Below are 26,244 nucleotides of genomic sequence, written 5' to 3' on the forward strand. Positions count from 1 at the left end.
AGCGATTGTATCGAATTGTAATTGCAAACGTTTGCAGTTGCGTTCAGCTTCAACCCTGAAAGCTAGATGGCTTTTAATCCTCGTGTATAAAGTAAATGTTGCTGTGCAAATGTCTTTTTTCAGCTATTTAATTTTTAAAATCTCGTCGACTAAGTAAACACCTAGAGTTTACTAGAGTGAGGTTCGAATGGCAAATTTACGGGCCCAAACAACACTAGACAGTTCAGTTGTATAAGTTATGCAGGTAGTTAGTAAGATCGTGATGCTTTCTCATAGCTACTTTAGTTATCAAGAGCTCATAGTTTTATGTGGCAACCGTTTATAAATTTTCTGCTCCGTGTTTACGTTGCAAGTTAATTTAATACGAACTTCCGGCATCACATGTTACCATATACGGGCATGAAAATGTTGACTGTGCAAGGTCTACGAGCGGTTTGGTTGCCAGTCGATGTTGTGAAAAATACACAAATGATTTCGCACTGTACATGTTAAAGCATGTCAGCTGTTTACCATTCAAAACAAACGAAAAGTCTCTCACTTTCCTCGATCGAAGTGCGCGAGCGAATAGAATAACAACAAGGTTTCAAATTACATTTGCACACAAATTTGCATAAATGTCAATGTTGTGTTTTTTGCGAATAACTTCCGAGAATTTGCGAACCTTAACGCAGGTTATGAAGAAATATTCAAGCTACATTATTTTAACTGAATCAAACAAAAAAGTTAGGAACATTTTTACGAAAGGAACTCATTTATATTAAAAAGCATTTTACTTACGGCGCGCGTGGAGTTTAGTCGTGTCACGCAACATGATTTTGTTCAGACAGGGTCAGACAGACACAGTTTGCTAAAACAATTCGTCATTGCTAAGTGTGTTTGAAGAATTAGGGAAAAAAATTTCGCTAAATTTTCATCAATGGAGAATTTCCTTGCTGTAGGACTTAGCAAGAACACTGGAAATTGAAAGTTGATCCATCAAAAGATTGCACAATCCCGCAAAATCGACGTTTTTTCCCGCACAATTTCTTATTTGCCTCAAAAATCCTGCGCAATTGAAATTTCTTTTTTCCGGAACCCTGTCAGAAGACCAGCATATATAGTATTCTTACTATCAGTTGTATTTCATAGACTTAAAGCTACCAAAATAAAGTTACAGTTCAGAATACAATGAATGGCATTACACCTAGAGTATGTCTTTAAATCACCGAGAGGATGCCCCTCTACTAGGTTCGATTTGCACCGCTCTCTCGTGTTCGCTCTACGTTCCTCCCCGAGAAGAGACGGCTGGACGCCTGATTTGCAAAATATATCTGTGACGTAACTTGATAATTTAATTCATGTGGCGCTCCTGGTCGTCGGAAATGTCGTCTGATTACAACCTGGACAGGCCTAGATGGACACCTACAGCTTGAAACATTTGTACCTTTGCCGTTGTCTTTTTTTTTTTTTTTTAAATTGTAATGGAGCCCATCTATAATCAAAATCGGCAGGATAGATACTTGAAGTCTCTAGTCTGCATTTTACCCCACTCTACATTTTACCCCCGGTCTGCAGTCTGCAATCTGTGTTTTACACTAACCGTTTTTTTAGAACAATAGTTCCTCGACAACAACACTATTATTTAGGCATATATGACATATAGAGCCAGTGCAGTCAACATACAGTGGCTGGATGTAATCTATGAAGTCTATGACATAACATCGTTTTCTCGTTTTTTCCGAAGTTTCGGAGGAACATTTAGAAACAAATGAATGGTTAAATTCCCGAGAAGACGAAAAAAGGACATTTACGATTGCTCTTGACTTTAAAACTCGAAACAGTTGAACAAACGGATAAGTGCGCCTACATATCTCCCATATCTATGAGTTTCAAATGACATATCAGTCGGCGCGAAGCACGGGGAGTTTATCACAACGTAGAAAAAAACTTGGAAGTTATTATTTAAAGGAAATGCTCGATAGAATTTTACTAAAACAATCAGGCTAGTCGCTCTCAACTTCCACGAGGTGAGTTCAACCTTGAGCCTCAACAACTAGTATCAGGACAAGAGATTTTATTAATTAAGTCAATCTTCCCCACACGTAATTAAAGAAATTGAAGGTTTTATTGCTTTTCTGTCAAGACCCGTACATCTAAGTGTTAAAACTACATTAAAACTGTTGCACATGGCGTGATGCTGTTTTATTTAAAATTACACATTCCTGGTAAGCATCAACAACTTGGGAGTTTTCTCATCACAAATTAATCGCAAAAGTGAGTATATAACAAGGTAACAACAAGTTTCTCAAGCTCTGTCCTGTTGTTTCAACTTCGCTACTATACAATCATAGGTGAATTCATCATCATCGTGACATTCCACGCATTTAATGCCAGTAAATGATTTCTTCAGGGTCTCATTTGTAGAGGCATAGACCATCTTTTGCTTCACTGACACGCAATCTGAACACCTACAAATATTGAATGCCATTCAAGTCAGTAAACAAATTTGCAGCCACACTGTAAGTGGAAGAAAACGATGAAACATGCTAAGCCTGCTAGAATACAGTTGTATGAGAAAGTTGTTGGTCAGTCAGTGAAACAAGCTACTAGGAATAACAAGTTACTAGGTATCTCAAGAGGGGTCAAATCTATGACCTTCTGTGCGCCATTCAGATGCTCTAGGTCATGTAACTAGGTTCAACTTTGTTGATGTATGACAATGTGTGGAAAGAACTCGTGGTACATGTGTCTTTTTGTCCTAATTAAGTTCCTCAGTGTATTTCAAATTAAAATTTATTTAAAGATAGTTACCAAATAAGTCTGACACTACATCTAGTACAAGTGGAGACAAGTTACGGCATGTGCAGTAATGTTTATTCCTGTCTGCACTACTCTTTGAGTCTCCGAGTTTAATGTCCTGCCCAGGCTCTTAGCTAGGTGGCGTCATTTTGAGAGAAAAGCAGCCTGTCAGCGGTGTAGGCCAGTGCTCGACCCAGGACCGCTCGAACTGGAGGCGAGTGCACTAACCATGAGGTCACCATGCCTTCACTGCTATGATATGTTTTTTTAGTTATTGCAACTGTGGTACCTGTAATTGCATTGCTTTCTTCATATTCTGTGGGACAAATGTAAATTGTTCAATTCTAGCAAGTTTTCTTACTTACCAATATATGTATACGACAACATCTTTTTTACCAGCACCTGAACCCCTTTCATATGTGACGTCCGCAAGGATGTAACGGGGTTCTTGAGATTTCAGAACTGTTTCCCTCATCTCGTCGAAACTTGCTTGAGTTGTACCTAGTTCTCTGTCTTCGAGCTTCAAACCTTTCTGTTCCAGGACAATTGCTGTTTTTTCTTGATTGATCATCATGATCGCATATCCATGCTGTTTTTTGTCTTTAATTTTAGCGAACATATCTTTGCATTCAGCATCCAATTTAATACCAGAGGACTGGAATAGAGAGAAAAAGGTTGATCACTGGAATGATATAAAATTGTGCTATGATCAGACCATTTACCAAACACAGTGTTGCTACCCATGAGAAACAGAAATTAGCAAATCTGATCACCAAAACTTGCATCCCTGACTTTGGTTTAGAAAGCCAGAATTTCCCAGTTTTGTAAGTGTGCGAACACAGACGGATTTTCGCTGTGGCGTGAAACAATAGCCAGAAATTTGTCTGTGTTCGCAGGCTGCAGTTTTGTTTCACCTAAAAAAAAATGTTCCCTGCATTTTATTCTGACCGGACTGTGTCCACTATATTAAACCCTGACAACCAATTCTTTACTTGTCTAACGTCTTGACTTCTTTCAAGGACACAGCAAAATCAGCATGTGGTTTTCAACAGTTTCAGTTTAGCCAGTACAAAAGGTCAAGTTTCCAAGAGAAATTTTTGAATTATGATAATTTGCCGACAAGCTAAAATTGGTTATGTAGAGTGCACACACACAGAAAAATGCTACAACTTTTTTGACCAGTCAAAGACTGATTCTAAATGGTTTTGGAACTGAAGTGCAAATGCCCAGGGGAAGTTACACTGCTATTGTAAACTTTCGTTTTTTGGATTGTGACTTCAGGTGGTCTCCTGGTTCTCAGAGGACTGGTTCTACCTGCCCTGATCCTAAGTCGAACACATTCGTTGCTACTAATGAAAATATCATATGTTTCAACAGCTCTCTTGCATGTTGCGCCTGTTAAAATAACCAAAAAATATTGCCCTTGAATCCAAATTCGTGTACTAACCATGGTTGCAGCAGATGGATTGAATTTTCAAATATTTGAATACCTGCAAAAAAGGGTATAACAGATTACAGGTTAATCAAATAATAAACTGAAAGATCTTATACATCTTGACTTCCGAGTAGCTTTCCATCGATTCCAAAATATTTTGACGTTGGCTGGAAACAGACTGAAATGTCTGTTGCGACTTAAACTCACCAACAAATCTAAATACAGGCAATAAAACATAGCTATTCTGACAGTTAAAATTCCAATGCCAAAGCGATTCAAAGTCGTGTTTGTGAACGGAATAAATAGTTTTCCTAGTTATGTAACAAAAGCAAGCCATCTCCGTCATCCCGAGAAAACAGGTCACGTTTATGTTGAATTGCACGGTGGAGAATCAGAGCTATAAACAAGCGAATGATTGAGAAACAAAACTCAGTCTCATAGACACATGCTTTGTGACGATGTCATTTGTTTTCATCCCTGCTGCGGGGAGGCCGATTTTGCGTCCAAGATCCACCGGTTGTCCTTTAAAATCTCACTCCAGTTGGCTTTAAGACTGCGTTCGCCTTTTTGTCGAACGGAAACAGAGCAAACAGATTTCATTGCACACCAGTTAACACAGTGTCCCAAAACGTCAAATGCAATGAACGGAGAAGACTGATTTAGCAGATGTACCTGAAAACAAGGCTTAAAACCCGAGAAAAAATCTTAGAGGGACAGACAATTTGCCGTCTTCGGAAATACGATTCTCAAAATTTTCCCGTTCCACGCAAACCGAAACAAATGTATGAGCTATCTTAAAGGTTGACATCCAAACAACAAAAGTTCACTTTACTAAGTACTCAATGTCTTTTTCCATGCTTTGATTCAGTAACGAAATTGTTGCTTTGAAAATGTTGGGCATACTCCCTAACGTCCGTGGCGACTCGAGCCTTTGGCACTACATCAACTTTCTCTTGGTGCGTACGCCACGAAAACTGCATCAGTGGTACTTGAGTTAAGATACTGGACTGATCGGTAGCCAAATGTATAGCAAGAAAGAGCGAACGTTTTGGAAAACCATGCCCGTGATGAATGTATGTGAAGAAGTTAACTTAAGTCTGCACCTGCAATCAAGGGCTTGCCATGATTTATCATATATACTGTGCCACTACAAAATTCTCAGGCAAGCAAATGCACACAAAATTTATCCCCAGAATTATACCCAAACAACAAACACAAGTATACCTTGTGGAAATTTCTTCCTTTGCTAGTGGCTCCAGGCAGTCAATGTGAAAATGAAATAGTTGGGAATTTAGTTTCATTTATAGGCAATAACGCACATGACTCAGCACATTCTGCTCTACCACTGCAGCAACTATAACTAAACTAGAATCCAAAAAAGGAAAACATGATAAACACAGAACTTCTAGTTTGGTAATATCTTATGGAAATGCTATTAAAAGAATTTTGACAGGTAACGTTTATTCAAGGAGGTATAGTAATTGTTTTCAAACAGTTATAAAACACAGCTATAGCCGGGTAGCAAAAGAAACCTTATAAGGAAAATAAAAGTATGCTGTCAGTTTTGAAACATTACTTCATGGTTTTGTACAGGTGCAATCATTTATATATGGTTAAAAACTGTAGTATCATTATTACATAAGTAAGAAATTAAGTAAGTGTTTGTTTTGAAAATGAGGTCACTAGTTACAAAATACAGTTGTGTGACAAGAGCCATATTAGGAAAACCGATCAAACGCCTCCATGCAAAGAGAACATTTTGTGTCAGCACTTTTAATTAATTAAACGATTGTAATTGCAAACGTTTGCAGTTGCGTTCAACTTCAACCCTGAAAGCTAGGTGGCTTTTAATCCTCGTGTATCAAGTAAATGTTGCGGTGCAAATGTCTTTTTTTCAGCTATTTAATTTTTAAAATCTCGTCGACTAAGTAAACACCTAGAGTTGACTAGAGTGAGGTTCGAATTGCAAATTTACGGGCCCAAACAACACTGGACAGTTCAGTTGTATAAGTTATGCAGGTAGTTAGTAAGATCGTGATGCTTTCTCATAGCTACTTAAATTATCAAGAGCTCATAGTTTTATGTGGCAACCGTTCATAAATTTTCTGCTCCGTGTTTACGTTGCAAGTTAATTTAATACGAACTTCCAGCATCACATGTTACCATATACGGGCATGAAAATGTTCACTGTGCAAGGTCTACCGGCGGTTTCGTGTCCAGTCGATGTTGTGAAAAATACACACTGTACATGTTAAAGCATGTAAGCCCGTTTACCATGTAAAACAAACGAAAAATCTCTCATTTTCCTCGATTGAAGTGCGCGAGCGAATATAATAACAACAAGGTTTCAAATTACATTTGCACACAAATTTGCATAAATGTCAAGGTTCTGTTTTTTTGCGAATAACTTCCGAGAATTTGCGAACCTTAACGCAGTTTATGAAGAAATATTCAAGCTACATTATTTTTACTGAATCAAACAAAAACGTTAGGAACATTTTTACAAAAGGAACTCATTTATATTGGAAAACATTTTACTTACGGCGCGCGTGGAGTTTAGTCGTGTCACGCAACATGATTTTGTTCAGACAGGGTCAGACAGACACAGTTTGCTAAAACAATTCGTCATTGCTAGGTGTGTCTGAAGAACTAGGGAAAAAGATTTCGCTAAATTTTCATCAATGCAGAATTTCCTTGCTGTAGGACTTAGCAAGAACACTTGAAATTGAAAGTTGATCCATCGAAAGATTGCACAATCCCGCACAATCGACGTTTTTTCCCGCACAATTTTTTATTTGCCTCAAAAATCCTGCGCAATTGAAATTTGTTTTTTCCGGAACCCTGTCAGAAGACCAGCATATATAGTATTCTTACTATCAGTTGTATTTCAAAATAAAGTTACAGTTCAGAATACTATGAATGGCATTACACCTAGAGTATGTCTATAAATCACCGAGAGGATGCCCCTCTACTAGGTTCGATTTGCACCACTCTCTCGTGTCCGCTCTACGTTCCTCCCTGAGAAGAGACGGCTGGACGCGTGACCTGCAAAGCATATCTGTGACGTAACTTGATAATTTAATTCATGTGGCGCTCCTGGTCGTCGGAAATGTCGTCTGATTACAACCTGGACAGGCCCAGATGACACCTACAGCTTGAAACATGTGTACCTTTGCCTTTCTCTCTCTTTTTTTTAAAATTGTAATGGAGCCCGTCTATAATCAAAATCGGCAGGATAGATACTTGAAGTCTGTAGTCTGCATTTTACCCCACTCTACATTTTACCCCCGGTCTGCAGTCTGCAATCTGTGGTTTACACTAACCGTTTTTTTAGAACAATAGGCCCTCGAGAACAAGACTATTATTTAGGCATATATGACATAAAGAGCCAGTGCAGTCAACATACAGTGGCTGGATGTAATCTATGAAGTCTATGACATAACAACGTTTTCTCGTTTTTCCGAAGTTTCGGAGGAACATTTAGAAACAAATGAATAATTAAATTCCTGAAAAGACGAAAAAAGGACATTTACGGTTGCTCTTGCCTTTAATACTCGAAATAGTTGAACAAACTGATAAGTGCGCCTACATATCTCCCATATCTATGAGTTTCAAATGACATATCAGTCGGCGCGAGGCACGGGGAGTTGATCACAACGTAGAGAAAAACTTGGAAATTATTATTTGAAGGAAATGCACGATGGAAATTTACTAAAACAATCAGGCTAGTCGCTCTCAACTTCCACGAGGTGAGTTCAACCTTGAGCCTCAACAACTATAGTATGAGGACAAGAGATTTTATTAGTTAAGTCAATCATGATCTTTCCCACACGTAATTAAAGAAATTGAAGGTTTTATTGCTTTTCTGTCAAGACCCGTACATCTAAGTGTTAAAACTACATTAAAACTGTTGCACATGGCGTGATGCTGTTTTATTTAAAATTACACATTCCTGGTAAGCATCAACAACTTGGGAGTTTTCTCATCACAAATTAATCGCAAAAGTGAGTATATGACAAGCTAACAACAAGTTTCTCAAGCTCTGTCCTGTTGTTTCAACTTCGCTACTATAAAATCATAGGTGAATTCATCATCATCGTGACATTCCACGCATTTAATGCCAGTAAATGATTTCTTCAGGTTCTCATTTGTAGAGGCATAGACCATCTTTTGCTTCACTGACACGCAATCTGAACACCTACAAATATTGAATGCCATTCAAGTCAGTAAACAAATTTGCAGCCACACTGTAAGTGGAAGAAAACGATGAAACATGCTAAGCCTGCTAGAATACAGTTATATGAGAAAGTTGTATGTCAGTCAGTGAAACAAGCTACTTGGAATAACAAATTACTAGATCTCTTTACAGGGCTCAAATCTATGACCTTCTGTGCACCATTCAGATGCACCAGGCCATGTAACCAGGTTCACATTTGTTGATGTATGACAACATGTGGAAAGAACCCTTGCTACATGTATCTTTTTGTCCTAATTAAGTTTAAAGAGAACATCTCTCTCAACGATACCACGTTTCCTCAACTATGATTTCAAATTAAAATTTATTTAAAGATAGTTACCAAATAAGTCTGACACTACATCTAGGCATGCGCAGTAATGTTTATTCCTGTCTGCACTACTCTTTGAGTCTCCGAGTTTAATGTCATGCCCACGCTCTTAGCTAGGTGGCGTCATTTTGAGAGGAAAACAGATTGTCACCAGTGTAGGCCAGGGCTCGAACCAGGACCGCTCGAACTGGAGGCGAGTGCACTAACCATGAGGTCACCATGCCTTCACTACTATGATATGTTTTTCTAGTTACCGCAACTGTGGTACCTGTAATTGCATTGCTGTCTTCATATTCTGTGGGACAAATGTAAATTGTTCAATTCTAGCAAGTTTTCTTACTTACCAATATATGTACACGACAACATCTTTTTTACCAGCACCTGAACCCCTTTCATATGTGACGTCCGCAAGGATGTAACGGGGTTCTTGGGATTTCAGAACTGTTTCCCTCATCTCATCGAAACTTGCTTGAGTTGTACTTAGTTCTCTGTCTTCGAGCTTCAAACCTTTCTGTTCCAGGACAATTGCTGTTTTTTCTTGATTGATCATCATGATCGCATATCCATGCTGTTTTTTGTCTTTAATTTTAGCGAACATATCTTTGCATTCAGCATCCAATTTAATACCAGAGGACTGGAATAGAGAGAAAAAGGTTGATCACTGGAATGATATAAAATTGTGCTATGATCAGACCATTTACCAAACACAGTGTTGCTACCCATGAGAAACAGAAATTAAGAAATCTCATCGACAAAACCTGCATCCCTGACTTTGGTTTAGACAGTCAGAATTTCCCAGTTTTGTAAGTGTGCGAACACAGACGGATTTTCGCTGTGGCGTGAATCAATAGCCAGAAATTTGTCTGTGTTCGAAGGCTACAGTTTTGTTTGACCTAAAAAAAAAAAATGTTCCCTGCATTTTATTCTGACCGGACTGTGGCCACTATGTTAAAGACTCACAACCAATTCTTTACTTGTCTAACGTCGTGACTTCTTTCAAGGACACAGCAAAATCAGCATGTGGTTTTCAACAGTTGCAGTTTTGCCATCACAAAAGGTCAAATTTCCAAGAGAAATTTTTGAATTATGATAATTTGCCCGCAAGCTGGAATGGGTTTTGTAGAGTGAACACACACAAAAGAATGCTAAAACTTTTTTGCCCACACAAAGACTGATTCTAAATGGTTTTGGAACTGAAGTCTAACTGCCCAGGGGCAGTTACACTGCCATTGTAAGCTTTCGTTTTTTGGATTGTGACTTCAGGTGGTCTCCTGGTTCTCAGAGGACTAGTTCTACCTGGCCTGAACCGAACTCAAACACATTCGTTTCCACTAATGAAAATACCATGTGTTTCAACAGCTCTCTTACATGTTGCGCCTGTTAAAATTATCAACAAATATTGCCATTAAATCCAAATTCATGTACTAACCGTGGTTGCAGTAGATTGATTGAATTTTCGAATATTTGAATACCTGCAAAAAAGGTTATAACAGATTACAGGTTAATCAAATAATAAACTGAAAGATCTTATACATCTTGACTTCCGATTACCTTTCCATCGATTCCAAAATATTTTGACCTTGGCTAGAAACAGACTGAAATGTCTGTTGCGACTTAAACTCACCAACAAATCTAAATACAGGCAATAAAACATAGCTATTCTTACAGTTAACATTCCAATGCCAAAGCGATTCATAGTCATGTTTGTGGCCGCAATAAATGGTTTTCCTAGTTATGTAACAAAAGCAAGCCATCTCCGGCATCCCGACAAAACAGGTCACGTGTATGCCGAATTGTACGATGCAGAATCAGAGCTATAAACAAGCGAATGATTAAGAAACAAAACTCAGTCTCATAGACACATGCTTTGTGCCGATGTCATTTGTTTTCATCCCTGCCGCGGGAAGGCCGATTTTGCGTCCAAGATCCACCGGTTGTCCTTTAAAATCTGACTCCAGTTGGCATTAGGACTGCGTTCGCCTTTTTGTCGAACGCAATCAGAGCAAACAAATTTCAATGCACACCAGTTAAGAGAGTGTCCCAAAACGTGAAATGCAATGAACGGAGAAGTCTGATTAAGCAGATGTACCTGAAAACAAGGCTTAAAGCCAGTGAAAAAATCCTAGAGGGACAGACAATTTCCCGTCTTCGCAAATACGAATCTCAAAATTTTCCCGTTCCAGGCAAACCGAAACAAATGTATGAGCTATCTTAAAGGTTGACATCCAAACAACAAAAGTTCGCCTAACTAAATACTCAATGTCTTTTTCCATGCTTTGATTCAGTTACGAAATTGTTGTTTTGAAAATGTTGGGCATACTCCCTAACGTCCGTGGCGACTAAAGCCTTTGGCACAACATCAACTTTATCTTGGTGCGTACACCACGAAAACTGCATCAGTGCTACTTGAGTTAAGATACTGGACTGATTACCAGCCAAATATATAGCAAGAAAGAGCGAACGTTTTGGAAAACCATGCCCGTGAAGAAATGTATGTGAACAAGTTAACTTAAGTCTGCACTTGCAATCAAGGGCTTGCCATGATTTATCATATAAACTGTGCCACTACAAAATTCTTAGACAAGCAAATGCACGCAAAATTTACCCCCAAAATTATATCCAAACAACAAACACAAGTATACCTTGTGGAAATTTCTTCCTTTGCTAGTGGCTCCAGTCAGTCAATGTGAAAATGAAATAGTTGGGAATTTAGTTTCATTTATAGGCAATAACGCACATGACTCAGCACATTCTACTCTACCACTGCAGCAACTATAACTAAACTAGAATCCAAAAAAGGAAAACATGATAAACACAGAACCTCTAGTTTGCTAATATCTTATGGAAATACTATTAAAAGAATTTTGAGAGGTAACGTTTATTCAAGGAGGTATAGTAATTGTTTTCAAACAGTTATAAAACACAGCTACAGCCGGGTAGCAAAAGAAACCTTATAAGGAAAATAAAACTGAGTATGCTGTCAGTTTTGAAACATTACTTTATGGTTTTGCACAGGTGCAATCATTTATATATGGTTAAAAACTGTAGTATCATTATTACATAAGTAAGAAATTAAGTGAGTGTTTGTTTTGGAAATGAGGTCACTAGTTACACAATACAGTTGTGTGACAAGAGCCATATTAGGAAAACCGATCAAACTCCTCCATGCAAAGAGAACATTTTGTGTCAGCACTTTTAATTAATTAAACGATTGTAATTGCAAACGTTTGCAGTTGCGTTCAACTTCAACCCTGAAAGCTAGGTGGCTTTTAATCCTCGTGTATAAAGTAAATGTTGCTGTGCAAATGTCTTTTTTCAGCTATTTAATTTTTAAAATCTCGTCTAAGTAAACACCTAGAGTTGACTAGAGTGAGATTCGAATTGCAAATTTACGGGCGGAAACAACACTGGACAGTTCAGTTGTATAAGTTATGCAGGTAGTTAGTAAGATCGTGATGCTTTCTCACAGCTACTTTAGTTATCAAGAGCTCATAGTTTTATCTGGCAACCGTTCATAAATTTTCTGCCCCGTGTTTACGTTGCAAGTTAATTTAATATAACAAACTTCCGGCATCACATGTTACCATATACGGGTATGAAAATGTTCACTGTGCAAGGTCTATGAGCGGTTCGGTTGCCAGTCGATGTTGTAAAAAATACACAAATGATTTCGCACTGCACATGTTAAAGCATGTCAGGCTGTTTACCATTCAAAACAAACGAGAAATCTCTCTTTTTCCTCAATCGAAGTGCGGGAGCGAATATAATAATAAGGTTTGAAATTACATTGGCACACAAATTTGCATAAATGTCAGCGTGGTGTTTTTTGCGAATCACTTCCGAGAATTTGCGAACCTTAACACAGTTTATAAAGAAATATTCAAGCTACATTATTTTTACTGAATCAAACAAAAAAGTTAGGAACATTTTTACCAAAGGAACTCGTTTATATTGGAAAACATTTTACTTACGGCGCGCGTGGAGTTTAGTCATGTCACGCAACATGATTTTGTTCAGACAGGGTCAGACAGACACAGTTTGCTAAAAACAATTGGTCATTGCTAGGTGTGTTTGAAGAACTAGGGAAAAAGATTTCGCTAAATTTTCATCAATGCAGAATTTCCTTGCTGTAGGACTTAGCAAGAACACTTGAAATTGAAAGTTGATCCATCAAAAGATTGCACGATCCCGCACAATCGACGTTTTTTCCCGCACAATTTCTTATTTGCCTCAAAAATCCTGCGCAATTGAAATTTGTTTTTTCCGGAACCCTGTCAGAAGACCAGCATATATAGTATTCTTACTATCAGTTGTATTTCAAAATAAAGTTACAGTTCAGAATACAATGAATGGCATTACACCTAGAGTATGTCTATAAATCACCGAGAGGATGCCCCTCTACTAGGTTCGATTTGCACCGCTCTCTCGTGTCCGCTCTACGTTCCTCCCCGAGAAGAGACGGCTGGACGCGTGACCTGCAAAGCATATCTGTGACGGAACTTCATATTTTAATTCATGTGGCGCTCCTGGTCGTCGGAAATGTCGTCTGATTACAACCAGAACAGGCCCAGATGACACCTACAGCTTGAAACATTTGTACCTTTGCCGTTCTCTCTTCTTTTTTTTTTAAATTGTAATGGAACGCATCTATAATCAAAATCGGTAGGATAGATACTTGAAGTCTGTAGTCTGCATTTTACCCCACCCTACATTTTATCCCCGGTCTGCAGTCTGCAATCTGTGTTTTACACTAACCGTTTTTTTTAGAACAATAGGCCCTCGACAACAACACTCTATTATTTAGACGTATATGACATATACAGCCAGTGTAGTCAACATACAGTGGCTGGATGTAATCTATGAAGTCTATGACATAACAACGTTTTCTCGTTTTTTTCCGAAGTTTCGGAGGAACATGTAGAAATAAAAGGATGATTAAATTCCTGAAAAGACGAAAAAAGGACATTTACGGTTGCTCTTGACTTTAAAACTCGAAACAGTTGAACAAACTGATAAGTGCGCCTACACATCTCCCATATCAATGAGTTTCAAATGACATATCAGTCGGCGCGAAGCACGGGGAGTTTATCACAACGTAGAGAAAAACTTGGAAATAATTATTTGAAGGAAATGCACGATGGAATTTTACTAAAACAATCAGGCTAGTCGCTCTCAACTTCCACGAGGTGAGTTCAACCTTGAGCCTCAACAACTAGTATCAGGACAAGAGATTTTATTAATTAAGTCAATCTTTCCCACGCGTAATTAAAGAAATTGAAGGTTTTATTGCTTTTCTGTCAAGACGCGTACATCTAAGTGTTGAAACTACATTAAAACTGTTGTATATGGCGTGATGCGGTTTTATTTAAAATTACACATTCCTGGTAAGCATCATCAACTTGGGAGTTTTCTCATCACAAATTAATCGCAAAAGTGAGTATATGACAAGCTAACAACAAGTTTCTCAAGCTCTGTCCTGTTGTTTCAACTTCGCTACTATACAATCATAGGTGAATTCATCATCATCGTGACATTCCACGCATTTAATGCCAGTAAATGATTTCTTCAGGTTCTCATTTGTAGAGGCATAGACCATCTTTTGCTTCACTGACACGCAATCTGAACACCTACAAATATTGAATGCCATTCAAGTCAGTAAACAAATTTGCAGCCACACTGTAAGTGGAAGAAAACGATGAAACATGCTAAGCCTGCTAGAATACAGTTGTATGAGAAAGTTGTTGGTCAGTCAGTGAAACAAGCTACTAGGAATAACAAGTTACTAGGTATCTCAAGAGGGGTCAAATCTATGACCTTCTGTGCGCCATTCAGATGCTCTAGGTCATGTAACTAGGTTCAACTTTGTTGATGTATGACAGTGTATGGAAAGAACTCGTGGTACATGTGTCTTTTTGTCCTAATTAAGTTCCTCAGTGTATTTCAAATTAAAATTTATTTAAAGATAGTTATCAAATAAGTCTGCCACTGCATCTAGTAAAAGTGGAGACAAGTTACGGCATGTGCAGTAATGTTTATTCCTGTCTGCACTACTCTTTGAGTCTCCGAGTGTAATGTCATGCCCAGGCTCTTAGCTAGGTGGCGTCATTTTGAGAGAAAAACAGCCTGTCAGCGGTGTAGGCCAGGACTCGAACCAGGACCGCTCGAACTGGAGGCGAGTGTACTAACCATGAGGTCACCATGCCTTCACTACTATGATATGTTTTTCTAGTTATTGCAACTGCGGTACCTGTAATTGCATTGCTGTCTTCATATTCTGTGGGACAAATGTAAATTGTTCTATTCTAGCAAGTTTTCTTACTTACCAATATATGTACACGACAACATCTTTTTTACCAGCACCTGAACCCCTTTCATATGTGACGTCCGCCAGGATGTAACGGGGCTCTTGGGATTTCAGAACTGTTTCCCTCATCTCATCGAAACTTTCTTGAGTTGTACTTAGTTCTCTGTCTTCGAGCTTCAAACCTTTCTGTTCCAGGACAATTGCTGTTTTTTCTTTATTGATCATCATGATCGCATATCCATGCTGTTTTTTGTCTTTAATTTTAGCGAACATATCTTTGCATTCAGCATCCAATTTAATACCAGAGGACTGGAATAGAGAGAAAAAGGTTGATCACTGGAATGATATAAAATTGTGCTATGATCAGACCATTTACCAAACACAGTGTTGCCACCCATGAGAAACAGAAATTAGCAAATCTGATCACCAAAACTTGCATCCCTGACTTTGGTTTAGACAGTCAGAATTTCCCAGTTTTGTAAGTGTGGAAAGACAGACGGATTTTCGCTGTGGCGTGAAACAATAACCAGAAATTTGTCTGTGTTCGCAGGCTACAGTTTTGTTTGACCTAAAAAGAAATGTTCCCTGCATTTTATTCTGACCGGACTGTGGCCACTACGTTAAAGCCTCACAACCAATTCTTTACTTGTCTAACGTCTTGACTTCTTTCAAGGACACAGCAAAATCAGCATGTGGTTTTCAACAGTTTCAGTTTAGCCAGTACAAAAGGTCAAGTTTCCAAGAGAAATTTTTGAATTATGATAATTTGCCCACAAGCTAGAATGGGTTATGTAGAGTGCACACACACAAAAAAATGCTACAAATTTTTTGCCCAATCAAAGACTGATTCTAAATGGTTTTGAAACTGACGTCTAACTGCCCAGGGGCAGTTACGCTGCTATTGTAAACTTTCGGTTTTTGGACTGTGACTTCAGGTGGTCTCCTAGTTCTCAGAGGACTAGTTCTACCTGGCCTGAACGTAAGTCAAACACATTCGTTTCCACTAATGAAAATACCATGTGTTTCAACAGCTCTCTTGCATGTTGCGCCTGTTAAAATAATCAACAAATATTGCCATTAAATCCAAATTCATGTACTAACCATGGTTGTAGTAGATGGATTGAATTTTCAAATATTTCAAGACCTGCAAAAAAGGGTATAACAGATTACAGGTTAATCAAATAATAAACTGAAAGATGCTATACATCGTGACTTCCGAGTACCTTTCCATCGATTCCAAAATATTTTGACGTTGGCTGGAAACAGACTGAAATGTCTGTTGCGACTTAAACTCACCAACAAATGTAAATACAGGCAATAAAGCATAGCTATTCTTACAGTTAAAATTCCAATGCCAAAGCGATTCATAGTCGTGTTTGCAGAGGGAATAAATGGTTTTCCTAGTTATGTAACAAAAGCAAGCCATCTCCGGCATCCCGACAAAACAGGTCACGTTTATGTTGAATTGCACGATGCAGAATCAGAGCTATCAACAAGCGAATGATTGAGAAACAAAACTCAGTCTCATAGACACATGGTTTGTGACGATGTCATTTGTGTTTTCATCCCTGCTGCGGGGAGGTCGATTTTGCGTCCAAGATCCACCGGTTGTCCTTTAAAATCTCACTCCAGTTGGCTTTAAGACTGCGTTCGCCTTTTTGTCGAACGCAATCAGAGCAAACAAAGTTCAATGCACACCAGTTAACACAGTGTTCCAAAACGTCAAATGCAATGAACGGAGAAGACTGATTTAGCAGATGTACCTGAAAACAAGGCTTAAAGCCCGTGAAAAAATCTTAGAGGAACAGACAATTTCCGTCTTCGCAAATACGATTCTCAAAATTTTCCCGTTCCAGGCAAACCGAAACAAATGTATCAATTATCTTAAAGGTTGACATCCAAACAACAAAAGTTCACTTTACTAAGTACTCAATGTCTTTTTCCATGCTTTGATTCAGTTACGAAACTATTGCTTTGAAAATGTTGGGCATACTCCCTAACGTCCGTGGCGACTCAAGCCTTTGGCACTACATCAACTTTCTCTTGGTGCGTACGCCACGAAAACTGCATCAGTGCTACTTGAGTTAAGATACTGGACTGATTGCCAGCCAAATATATAGCAAGAAAGAGCGAACGTTTTTGAAAACCATGCCCGTGATGAATGTATGTGAACAAGTTAACTTAAGTCTGCACTTGCAATCAAGGACTTGCCATGATTTATCATATAAACTGTGCTACTACAAAATTCTTAGGCAAGCAAATGCACGCAAAATTTGCTCCCAAAATTATATCCAAACAACAAACACAAGTATACCTTGTGGAAATTTCTTCCTTTGCTAGTGGCTCCAGGCAGTCAATGTGAAAATGAAATAGTTGGGAATTTAGTTTCATTTATAGGCAATAACGCACATGACTCAGCACATTCTGCTCTACCACTGCAGCAACTATAACTAAACTAAAATCCAAAAAAGGAAAACATGATAAACACAGAACCTCTAGTTTGCTAATATCTTATGGAAATACTATTAAAAGAATTTTGAGAGGTAACGTTTATTCAAGGAGGTATAGTAATTGTTTTCAAACAGTCATAAAACACAGCTACAGCCGGGTAGCAAAAGAAACCTTTTTAGGAAAATAAAAGTATGCTGTTACTTTTGAAACATTACGTCATGGTTTTGCACAGGTGCAATCATTTATATATGGTTAAAAACTGTAGTATCATTATTACATCAGTAAGAAATTAAGTAAGTGTTTGTTTTGGAAATGAGGTCACTAGTTACAAAATGCAATTGTGTGACAAGAGCCATATTAGGAAAACCGATCAAACGCCTCCATGCAAAGAGAACAGTTTGTGTCAGCACTTTTAATTAATTAAACGATTGTAATTGCAAACGTTTGCAGTTGCGTTCAACTTCAACCCTGAAAGCTAGGTGGCTTTTAATCCTCGTGTATCAAGTAAATGTTGCTGTGAAAATGTCTTTTTTCAGCTATTTAATTTTTAAAATCTCGTCGACTAAGTAAACACCTAGAGTTGACTAGAGTGAGATTCGAATTGCAAATTTACGGGCGGAAACAACACTGGACAGAACTTCAGTTCCATAAGTCATCCAGTTAGTTAGTAGGATTGTGATGCTTTCTCACAGCTACTTTAGTTATCAAGAGCTCATAGGTTTATCTGGGAACCGTTCATAAATTTGCTGTTCCGTGTTTCCGTTGCAAGTTAATTTAATACAAACTTCCGGCATCACATGTTACCATATACGGGCATGAAAATGTTCACTGTACAAGGTCTACAAGCGGTTTGGTTGGCAGTCGATGTTGTGAAAAATACACACTGTACATGTTAAAGCATGTCAGGCTGTTTACCATGCAAAACAAACGAAAAATCTCTCATTTTCCTCGATCGAAGTGCGCGAGCGAATATAATAACATCAAGGTTTCAAATTACATTTGCACACAAATTTGCATTAATGTCGGCGTGGTGTTTTTTGCGAATAACTTCCGAGAATTACCGAACCTTAACGCAGTTTATGAAGAAATATTCAAGCTACATTATTTTTACTGAATCAAACAAAAAAGTTAGGAAGATTTTTACAAAAGGAACTCATTTATATTGGAGAGTATTTTACTTACGGCGCGCGTGGAGTTTAGTCATGTCACGCAACATGATTTTGTTCAGACAGGATCAGACAGACACAGTTTGCTAAAACAATTCGTCATTGCTAGATGTGTTTAAAGAACTAGGGAAAAAGATTTCGCTAAATTTTCATCAATGCAGAATTTCCTTGCTGTAGGACTTAGCAAGAACACTTGAAATTGAAAGTTGATCCATCAAAAGATTGCACAATCCCGCACAATCGACGTTTTTTCCCGCACAATTTCTTATTTGCCTCAAAAATCCTGCGCAATTGAAATTTGTTTTTTCCGGAACCCTGTCAGAAGACCAGCATATATAGTATTCTTACTATCAGTTGTATTTCATAGACTTAAAGCTACCAAAATAAAGTTACAGTTCAGAATAAAATGAATGGCATTACACCTACAATCATGGACAAAAGTCTTGGGACAAATTTGCACTTTTTGCGCTTTTGCACTTTTGTACTTTTGTATTGTTTCGTAAATAAATAAAGGAAATGACTTCCACTGTCGTGAAACAACTTGCTAATATTTGGTTCGGTACCCTTTGGACGAAATTATAGTTTACGATGCCCGCTTACTGCATGTATCATATTCATGATACAGATGACTTCGACATTTGACATTTCCGCGCGACTTCCCGGGGTGAAAATCTTCCGTTTTCCTTCAAAAAAAAGACTTTTACTCGCTGTTCGACAGAAATTCTTGTCATATGCACAGTAATCTATAATGCCTTATGCTCGTTGCTGCCTTGAGCGTTAACCATGTGTGTCCTTTCAAATACCGCACGCGCGAGTATGAGATAGAACAAATTCCGATTTACGCCACGCGTTTGCGTTGGGAAAAATTGAAAAGAAAAAAAAAAAAGCTTAAATAAACCAGAAAATAGCTCAAAAATAATCTTTGTATTACGATCTATTCACAGAGTCGAGAGAAAACACATTTAGACTGTGGAAAACCGCTGAAAAGTGACATTTTATTGCTCAACTGAAATTCAGACAATCATGGACAAAAGTCTTGGGACAAATTTGCACTTTTGGCGCTTTCAGTTGCGTACACGCCAGGCGCGAATACAACTTCACCTGCCTAACCTCGCCCCCCACCCCCCATAGAATGTTGAAAACTAGTACGTGCAATTTCAACTGATTGTCAGCATTGTGTTGGGTGGGGAAAGGGGACAGCAAAACGTTTATAAAGGATACAGCAGCGTTTTCTTCATACTTCAGTTCTAAAACACAGATAATCCGTTACATTACATAAGTGTCCCAAGGACTTTTGTCCACGATTGTAGAGTATGTCTATAAATCACCGAGAGGATGCCCCTCTACTAGGTTCGATTTGCACCGCTCTCTCGTGTTCGCTCTACGTTCCTCCCCGAGAAGAGACGGCTGGACGCGTGACCTGCAAAGCATATCTGTGACGTAAATTCATAATTTAATTCATGTGGCGCTCCTGGTCGTCGGAAATGTCGTCTGATTACAACCTGGACAGGCCCAGATGACACCTACAGCTTGAAACATTTGTACCTTTGCCGTTCTCTCTTTTTTTTAAAATTGTAATGGAGCCCATCTATAATCAAAATCGGCAGGATAGATACTTGAAGTCTGTAGTCTGCATTTTACCCCCGGTCTGCAGTCTGCAATCTGTGTTTTACACTAACCGTTTTTTTTAGAGCAATAGGCCCTCGAAAATAACACTCTATTATTTAGCCATATATGATATATACAGCCAGTGCAGTCAACATACAGTGGCTGGTTGTAATCTATGAAGTCTATGGCATAACAACGTTTTCTCGTTTTTTCCGAAGTTTCGGAGGAACATTTAGAAACAAATGGATGATTAAATTCCTGAAAAGACGAAAAAGGACATTTACGGTTGCTCTTGACTTTAAAACTCGAAACAGTTGAACAAACTGATAAGTCCGCCTACATATCTCCCATATCTATGAGTTTCAAATGACATATCAGTCGGCGCGAAGCACGGGGAGTTGCTCACAACGTATAGAAAAACTTGGAAATTATTATTTGAAGGAAATGCACGATGGAATTTTACTAAAACAATCAGGCTAGTTGCTCTCAACTTCCACGAGGTGAGTTCAACCTTGAGCCTCAACAACTAGTATCAGGACAAGACATTTTATTAATTAAGTCAATCTTCCCCACACGTAATTAAAGAAATTGAAGGTTTTATTGCTTTTCTGTCAAGACCCGTACATCTAAGTGTTAAAACTACATTAAAACTGTTGCACATGGCGTGATGCTGTTTTATTTAAAATTACACATTCCTGGTAAGCATCAACAACTTGGAAGTTTTCTCATCACAAATTAATCGCAAAAGTGAGTATATGACAAGCTAACAACAAGTTTCTCAAGCTCTGTCCTGTTGTTTCAACTTCGCTACTATACAATCATAGGTGAATTCATCATCATCGTGACATTCCACGCATTTAATCCCAGTAAATGATTTCTTCAGGTTCTCATTTGTAGAGGCATAGACCATCTTTTGCTTCACTGACACGCCATCTGAACACCTGCAAATATTGAAAGCCATTCAAGTTAGTAAACAAGATTTGCAGCCACACTCTAAGTGGAAGAAAACGATGAAACATGCTAAGCCTGCCAGAATACAGTTGTATGAAAAAGTTGTTGGTCACTCAGTGAAACAAGCTACTTGGAATAACAAATTACTAGATCTCTTAACAGGGCTCAAATCTATGACCTTCTGTGCACCATTCAGATGCACCAGGCCATGTAACCAGGTTCAAATTTGTTGTTGTATGACAACATGTGGAAAGAACCCTTGCTACATGTATCTTTTTGTCCTAATTAAGTTTAAAGAGAACATCTCTCTCAACGATACCACGTTTCCTCAGTGTAACTCAAATTAAAATTTATTTAAAGATAGTTACCAAATAAGTCTGACACTACGTCTAGTACAAGTGGAGACAAGTTACGGCATGTGCAGTAATGTTTATTCCTGTCTGCACTACTGTGAGTCTCCGAGTTTAATGTCATGACCAGGCTCCCAGCCAGGTGACCTCATTTTGAGAGAAAAACAGATTGTCAGCGGTCTAGGCCAGGACTCGAACCAGGACCTCTCGATCTGGAGGCGAGTGTGCTAACCATGAGGTCATCATGCCTTCACTACTATGATATGTTTTTTTAGTTATTGCAACTGTGGTACCTGTAATTGCATTGCTGTCTTCATATTCTGTGGGACAAATGTAAATTGTTCAATTATAGCAAGTTTTCTTACTTACCAATATATGTACACGACAACATCTTTTTTACCAGCACCTGAACCCCTTTCATATGTGACGTCCGCCAGGATGTAACGGGGTTCTTGAGATTTCAGAACTGTTTCCCTCATCTCATCGAAACTTGCTTGAGTTGTACTTAGTTCTCTGTCTTCGAGCTTCAAACCTTTCTGTTCCAGGACAATTGCTGTTTTTTCTTTATTGATCATCATGATCGCATATCCATGCTGTTTTTTGTCTTTAATTTTAGCGTACATATCTTTGCATTCAGCATCCAATTTAATACCAGAGGACTGCAATAGAGAGAAAAAGGTTGATCACTGGAATGACATAAAATTGTGCTATGATCAGACCATTTACCAAACAGTGTTGCTACCCATGAGAAACAGAAATTAGCAAATCTGATCACCAAAACTTGCATCCCTGACTTTGGTTTAGACAGTCCGAATTTCCCAGTTTTGGAAGTGTGCGAACACAGACGGATTTTCGCTGTGGCGTGAAGCAATAACCAGATATTTTTCTGTGTTCGCAGGCTGCAGTTTTGTTTGACCTAAAAAAAAAAATGTTCCCTGCATTTTATTCTGACCGGACTGTGGCCACTATGTTAAACCCTCACAACCAATTCTTTACTTGTCTAACGTCTTGACTTCTTTCAAGGACACAGCAAAATCAGCATGTGGTTTTCAACAGTTTCAGTTTAGCCAGTACAAAAGGTCAAGTTTCCAAGAGAAATTTCCGAATTATGATAATTTGCTCACAAGCTAAAATGGGTTACTGTATGTAGTCAGTGTGCACACACACAGAAAAATGCTACAACTTTTTTGCCCAATCAAAGACTGATTCTAAATGGTTTTGGAACTGAAGTCTAACTGCCCAGGGGCAGTTACGCTGCTATTGTAAACTTTCGTTTTTTGGATTGTGACTTCAGGTGGTCTCGTGGTTCTCAGAGGACTGGTTCTACCTGGCCTGATCCTAAGTCGAACACATTCGTTACTACTAATCAAAATACCATGTGTTTCAACAGCTCTCTTGCATGTTGCGCTTGTTAAAATAATCAACAAATATTGCCATTAAATCCAAATTCGTGTACTAACCATGGTTGCAGTAGATGGATTGAATTTTCAAATATTTGAATACCTGCAAAAAAGGGTATAACAGATTACAGGTTAATCAAATAATAAACTGAAAGATCTTAATCATCTTGACTTCCGATTACCTTTCCATCGATTCCAAATATTTTGACCTTGGCTGGAAACAGACTGAAATGTCTGTTGCGACTTAAACTCACCAACAAATCTAAATACAGGCAATAAAACATAGCTATTCTTACAGTGAAAATTCCAATGCCAAAGCGATTAAAAGTCGTGTTTGTGAACGGAATAAATAGTTTCCTAGTTATGTAACAAAAGCAAGCCATCTCCGGCATCCCGGCAAAACAGGTCACGTTTATGTTGAATTGCACGGTGCAGAATCAGAGCTATCAACAAGCGAATGATTGAGAAACAAAACACAGTCTCATAGACACATGGTTTGTGACGATGTCATTTGTGTTTTCACCCCTGCTGCGGGGAGGTCGATTTTGCGTCCAAGATCCACCGGTTGTCCTTTAAAATCTCAGTCCAGTTGGCTTTAAGACTGCGTTCGCCTTTTTGTCGAACGCAATCAGAGCAAACAAATTTCATTGCACACCAGTTAACACAGTGTTCCAAAACGTCAAATGCAATGAACGGAGAAGACTGATTTAGCAGATGTACCTGAAAACAAGGCTTAAAGACCGTGAAAAAATCCTAGAGGGACAGACAATTTGCGGTCTTCGCAAATACGATTGTCAAAATTTTCCCGTTCCAGGCAAACCGAAACAAATGTATCAGCTATCTTAAAGGTTGACATCCAAACAACAAAAGTTCGCCTAACTAAATACTCAATGTCTTTTTCCATGCTTTGATTCAGTTACGAAACTGTTGCTTTGAAAATGTTGGGCATACTCCCTAACGTCCGTGGCGACTCGAGCGTTTGGCACTACATCAACTTTCTCTTGGTGCGTACGCCACGAAAACTGCATCAGTGCTACTTGAGTTAAGATACTGGACTGATTACCAGCCAAATATATAGCAAGAAAGAGCGAACGTTTTTGAAAACCATGCCCGTGATGAATGTATGTGAACAAGTTAACTTAAGTATGCACTTGCAATCAAGGGCTTGCCATGATTTATCATATAAACTGTGCCACTACAAAATTCTTAGGCAAGCAAATGCACGCAAAATTTACCCCCAAAATTATATCCAAACAACAAACACAAGTATACCTTGTGGAAATTTCTTCCTTTGCTAGTGGCTCCAGGCAGTCAATGTGAAGATGAAATAGTTGGGAATTTAGTTTCATTTATAGGCAATAACGCACATGACTCAGCACATTCTGCTCTACCACTGCAGCAACTATAACTCAACTAGAATCCAAAAAAGGAAAACATGATAAACACAGAACCTCTAGTTTGCTAATATCTTATGGAAATACTGTTAAAAGAATTTTGACAGGTAACGTTTATTCAAGGAGGTATAGTAATTGTTTTCAAACAGTTATAAAACACAGCTACAGCCGGGTAGCAAAAGAAACCTTATAAGGAAAATAAAAGTATCCTGACACTTTTGAAACATTACTTCATGGTTTTGCACAGGTGCAATCATTTATATATGGTTAAAAACTATAGTATCATTATTACATCAGTAAGAAATTAAGTAAGTGTTTGTTTTGGAAATGAGGTCACTAGTTACAAAATACAGTTGTGTGACAAGAGCCATATTAGGAAAACCGATCAAACGCCTCCATGCAAAGAGAACATTTTGTGTCAGCACTTTTAATTAATTAAACGATTGTAATTGCAAACGTTTGCAGTTGCGTTCAACTTCAACCCTGAAAGCTAGGTGGCTTTTAATCCTCGTGTATAAAGTAAATGGTGCTGTGCAAATGTCTTTTTTTCAGCTATTTAATTTTTAAACTCTCGTCGACTAAGTAAACACCTAGAGTTGACTAGAGTGAGGTTCGAATTGCAAATTTACGGGCCCAAACAACACTGGACAGTTCAGTTGTATAAGTTATGCAGGTAGTTAGTAAGATCGTGATGCTTTCTCATAGCTACTTTAGTTATCAAGAGCTCATAGTTTTATGTGGCAACCGTTCATAAATTTTCTGCTCCGTGGTTACGTTGCAAGTTAATTTAATACAACAAACATCCGGCATCACATGTTACCATATACGGGCATGAAAATGTTCACTGTACAAGGTCTACAAGCGGTTTGGTTGGCAGTCGATGTTGTGAAAAATACACACTGTACATGTTAAAGCATGTCAGGCTGTTTACCATTCAAAACAAACGAAAAATCTCTCATTTTCCTCGATCGAAGTGCGCGAGCGAATATAATAACAACAAGGTTTCAAATTACATTTGCACACAAATTTGCATAAATGTCAAGGTTGTGTTTTTTGCGAATAACTTCCGAGAATTTGCGAACCTTAACGCAGGTTATGAAGAAATATTCAAGCTACATTATTTTTACTGAATCAAACAAAAAAGTTAGGAACATTTTTACAAAAGGAACTCATTTATATTGGAAAACATTTTACTTACGGCGCGCGTGGAGTTTAGTCGTGTCACGCAACATGATTTTGTTCAGACAGAGTCAGACAGACACTGTTCCCTAAAACAATTGGTCATTGCTAGGTGTGTTTGAAGAACTAGGGAAAGAGATTTCGCTAAATTTTCATCAATGGAGAATTTCCTTGCTGTAGGACTTAGCAAGAACACTTGAAATTGAAAGTTGATCCATCAAAAGATTGCACAATCCCGCACAATCGACGTTTTTTCCCGCACAATTTCTTATTTGCCTCAAAAATCCTGCGCAATTGAAATTTGTTTTTTCTGGAACCCTGTCAGAAGACCAGCATATATAGTATTCTTACTATCAGTTGTATTTCATAGACTTAAAGCTACCAAAATAAAGTTACAGTTCAGTTTTGTGAGTTTTTGTCTCCTGCGATAATTATAAAATCAATATTTTGGCCTGTCCTTTTATTTCAAATCCTTCGAAGCCAAAAGGAAAGTCTTAAAGAATTCCCTTCTTGTTCTTGAAAAAAATTCAACTCCACTGAGCTATTCAACCCAACACAGACAAAAGTGACTACCTAAAATCTATTATCAATTTCACTTGGCCCTTTCATGGAAACCAGTTATCTCACGTGCTGGCACTCCATTTCAGTGGTTTGTATATCACA

General features: G+C 38.3%; 5 protein-coding genes across 5 annotated transcripts in view; 1 reads left to right on the forward strand and 4 right to left on the reverse strand.

Annotated features, from left to right (window-relative positions):
• Positions 1-26,244, forward strand: part of LOC145483873 (RNA polymerase II-associated protein 1-like) — a 48,862-nt gene that overhangs the window by 15,786 nt on the left and 6,832 nt on the right. The gene's annotated exons all lie outside the window — the stretch shown is intronic.
• LOC145484545 (uncharacterized) lies at positions 791-4,877 on the reverse strand. Its single transcript, XM_081463135.1, has 4 exons — positions 4,226-4,877; positions 3,144-3,433; positions 3,018-3,030; positions 791-2,467 (listed from the first exon to the last, which is right to left on the reverse strand). Exons 1-4 carry the CDS (start codon positions 4,226-4,228, stop codon positions 2,285-2,287), a joined length of 489 nt encoding a protein of 162 aa, XP_081319261.1. The 5' UTR covers positions 4,229-4,877; the 3' UTR covers positions 791-2,284.
• On the reverse strand, positions 8,051-9,902 carry LOC145483888 (uncharacterized). Its single transcript, XM_081462449.1, has 2 exons — positions 9,123-9,902; positions 8,051-8,411 (listed from the first exon to the last, which is right to left on the reverse strand). Exons 1-2 carry the CDS (start codon positions 9,374-9,376, stop codon positions 8,249-8,251), a joined length of 417 nt encoding a protein of 138 aa, XP_081318575.1. The 5' UTR covers positions 9,377-9,902; the 3' UTR covers positions 8,051-8,248.
• LOC145483889 (uncharacterized) lies at positions 11,282-16,527 on the reverse strand. The gene is made up of 2 exons (XM_081462450.1): positions 15,102-16,527; positions 11,282-14,405 (listed from the first exon to the last, which is right to left on the reverse strand). Exons 1-2 carry the CDS (start codon positions 15,353-15,355, stop codon positions 14,243-14,245), a joined length of 417 nt encoding a protein of 138 aa, XP_081318576.1. The 5' UTR covers positions 15,356-16,527; the 3' UTR covers positions 11,282-14,242.
• LOC145483886 (uncharacterized) lies at positions 18,651-26,177 on the reverse strand. The gene is made up of 4 exons (XM_081462446.1): positions 24,281-26,177; positions 23,069-23,111; positions 21,978-22,267; positions 18,651-21,248 (listed from the first exon to the last, which is right to left on the reverse strand). The coding sequence occupies exons 2-4, from the start codon at positions 23,069-23,071 to the stop codon at positions 21,086-21,088; spliced, it is 456 nt and encodes a 151-aa protein (XP_081318572.1). The 5' UTR covers positions 23,072-23,111; positions 24,281-26,177; the 3' UTR covers positions 18,651-21,085.

Source organism: Orbicella franksi, chromosome 4 (genome assembly GCF_964199315.1).
Source record: "Orbicella franksi chromosome 4, jaOrbFran1.1, whole genome shotgun sequence".
Taxonomy (NCBI): Eukaryota; Metazoa; Cnidaria; class Anthozoa; order Scleractinia; family Merulinidae; genus Orbicella; species Orbicella franksi.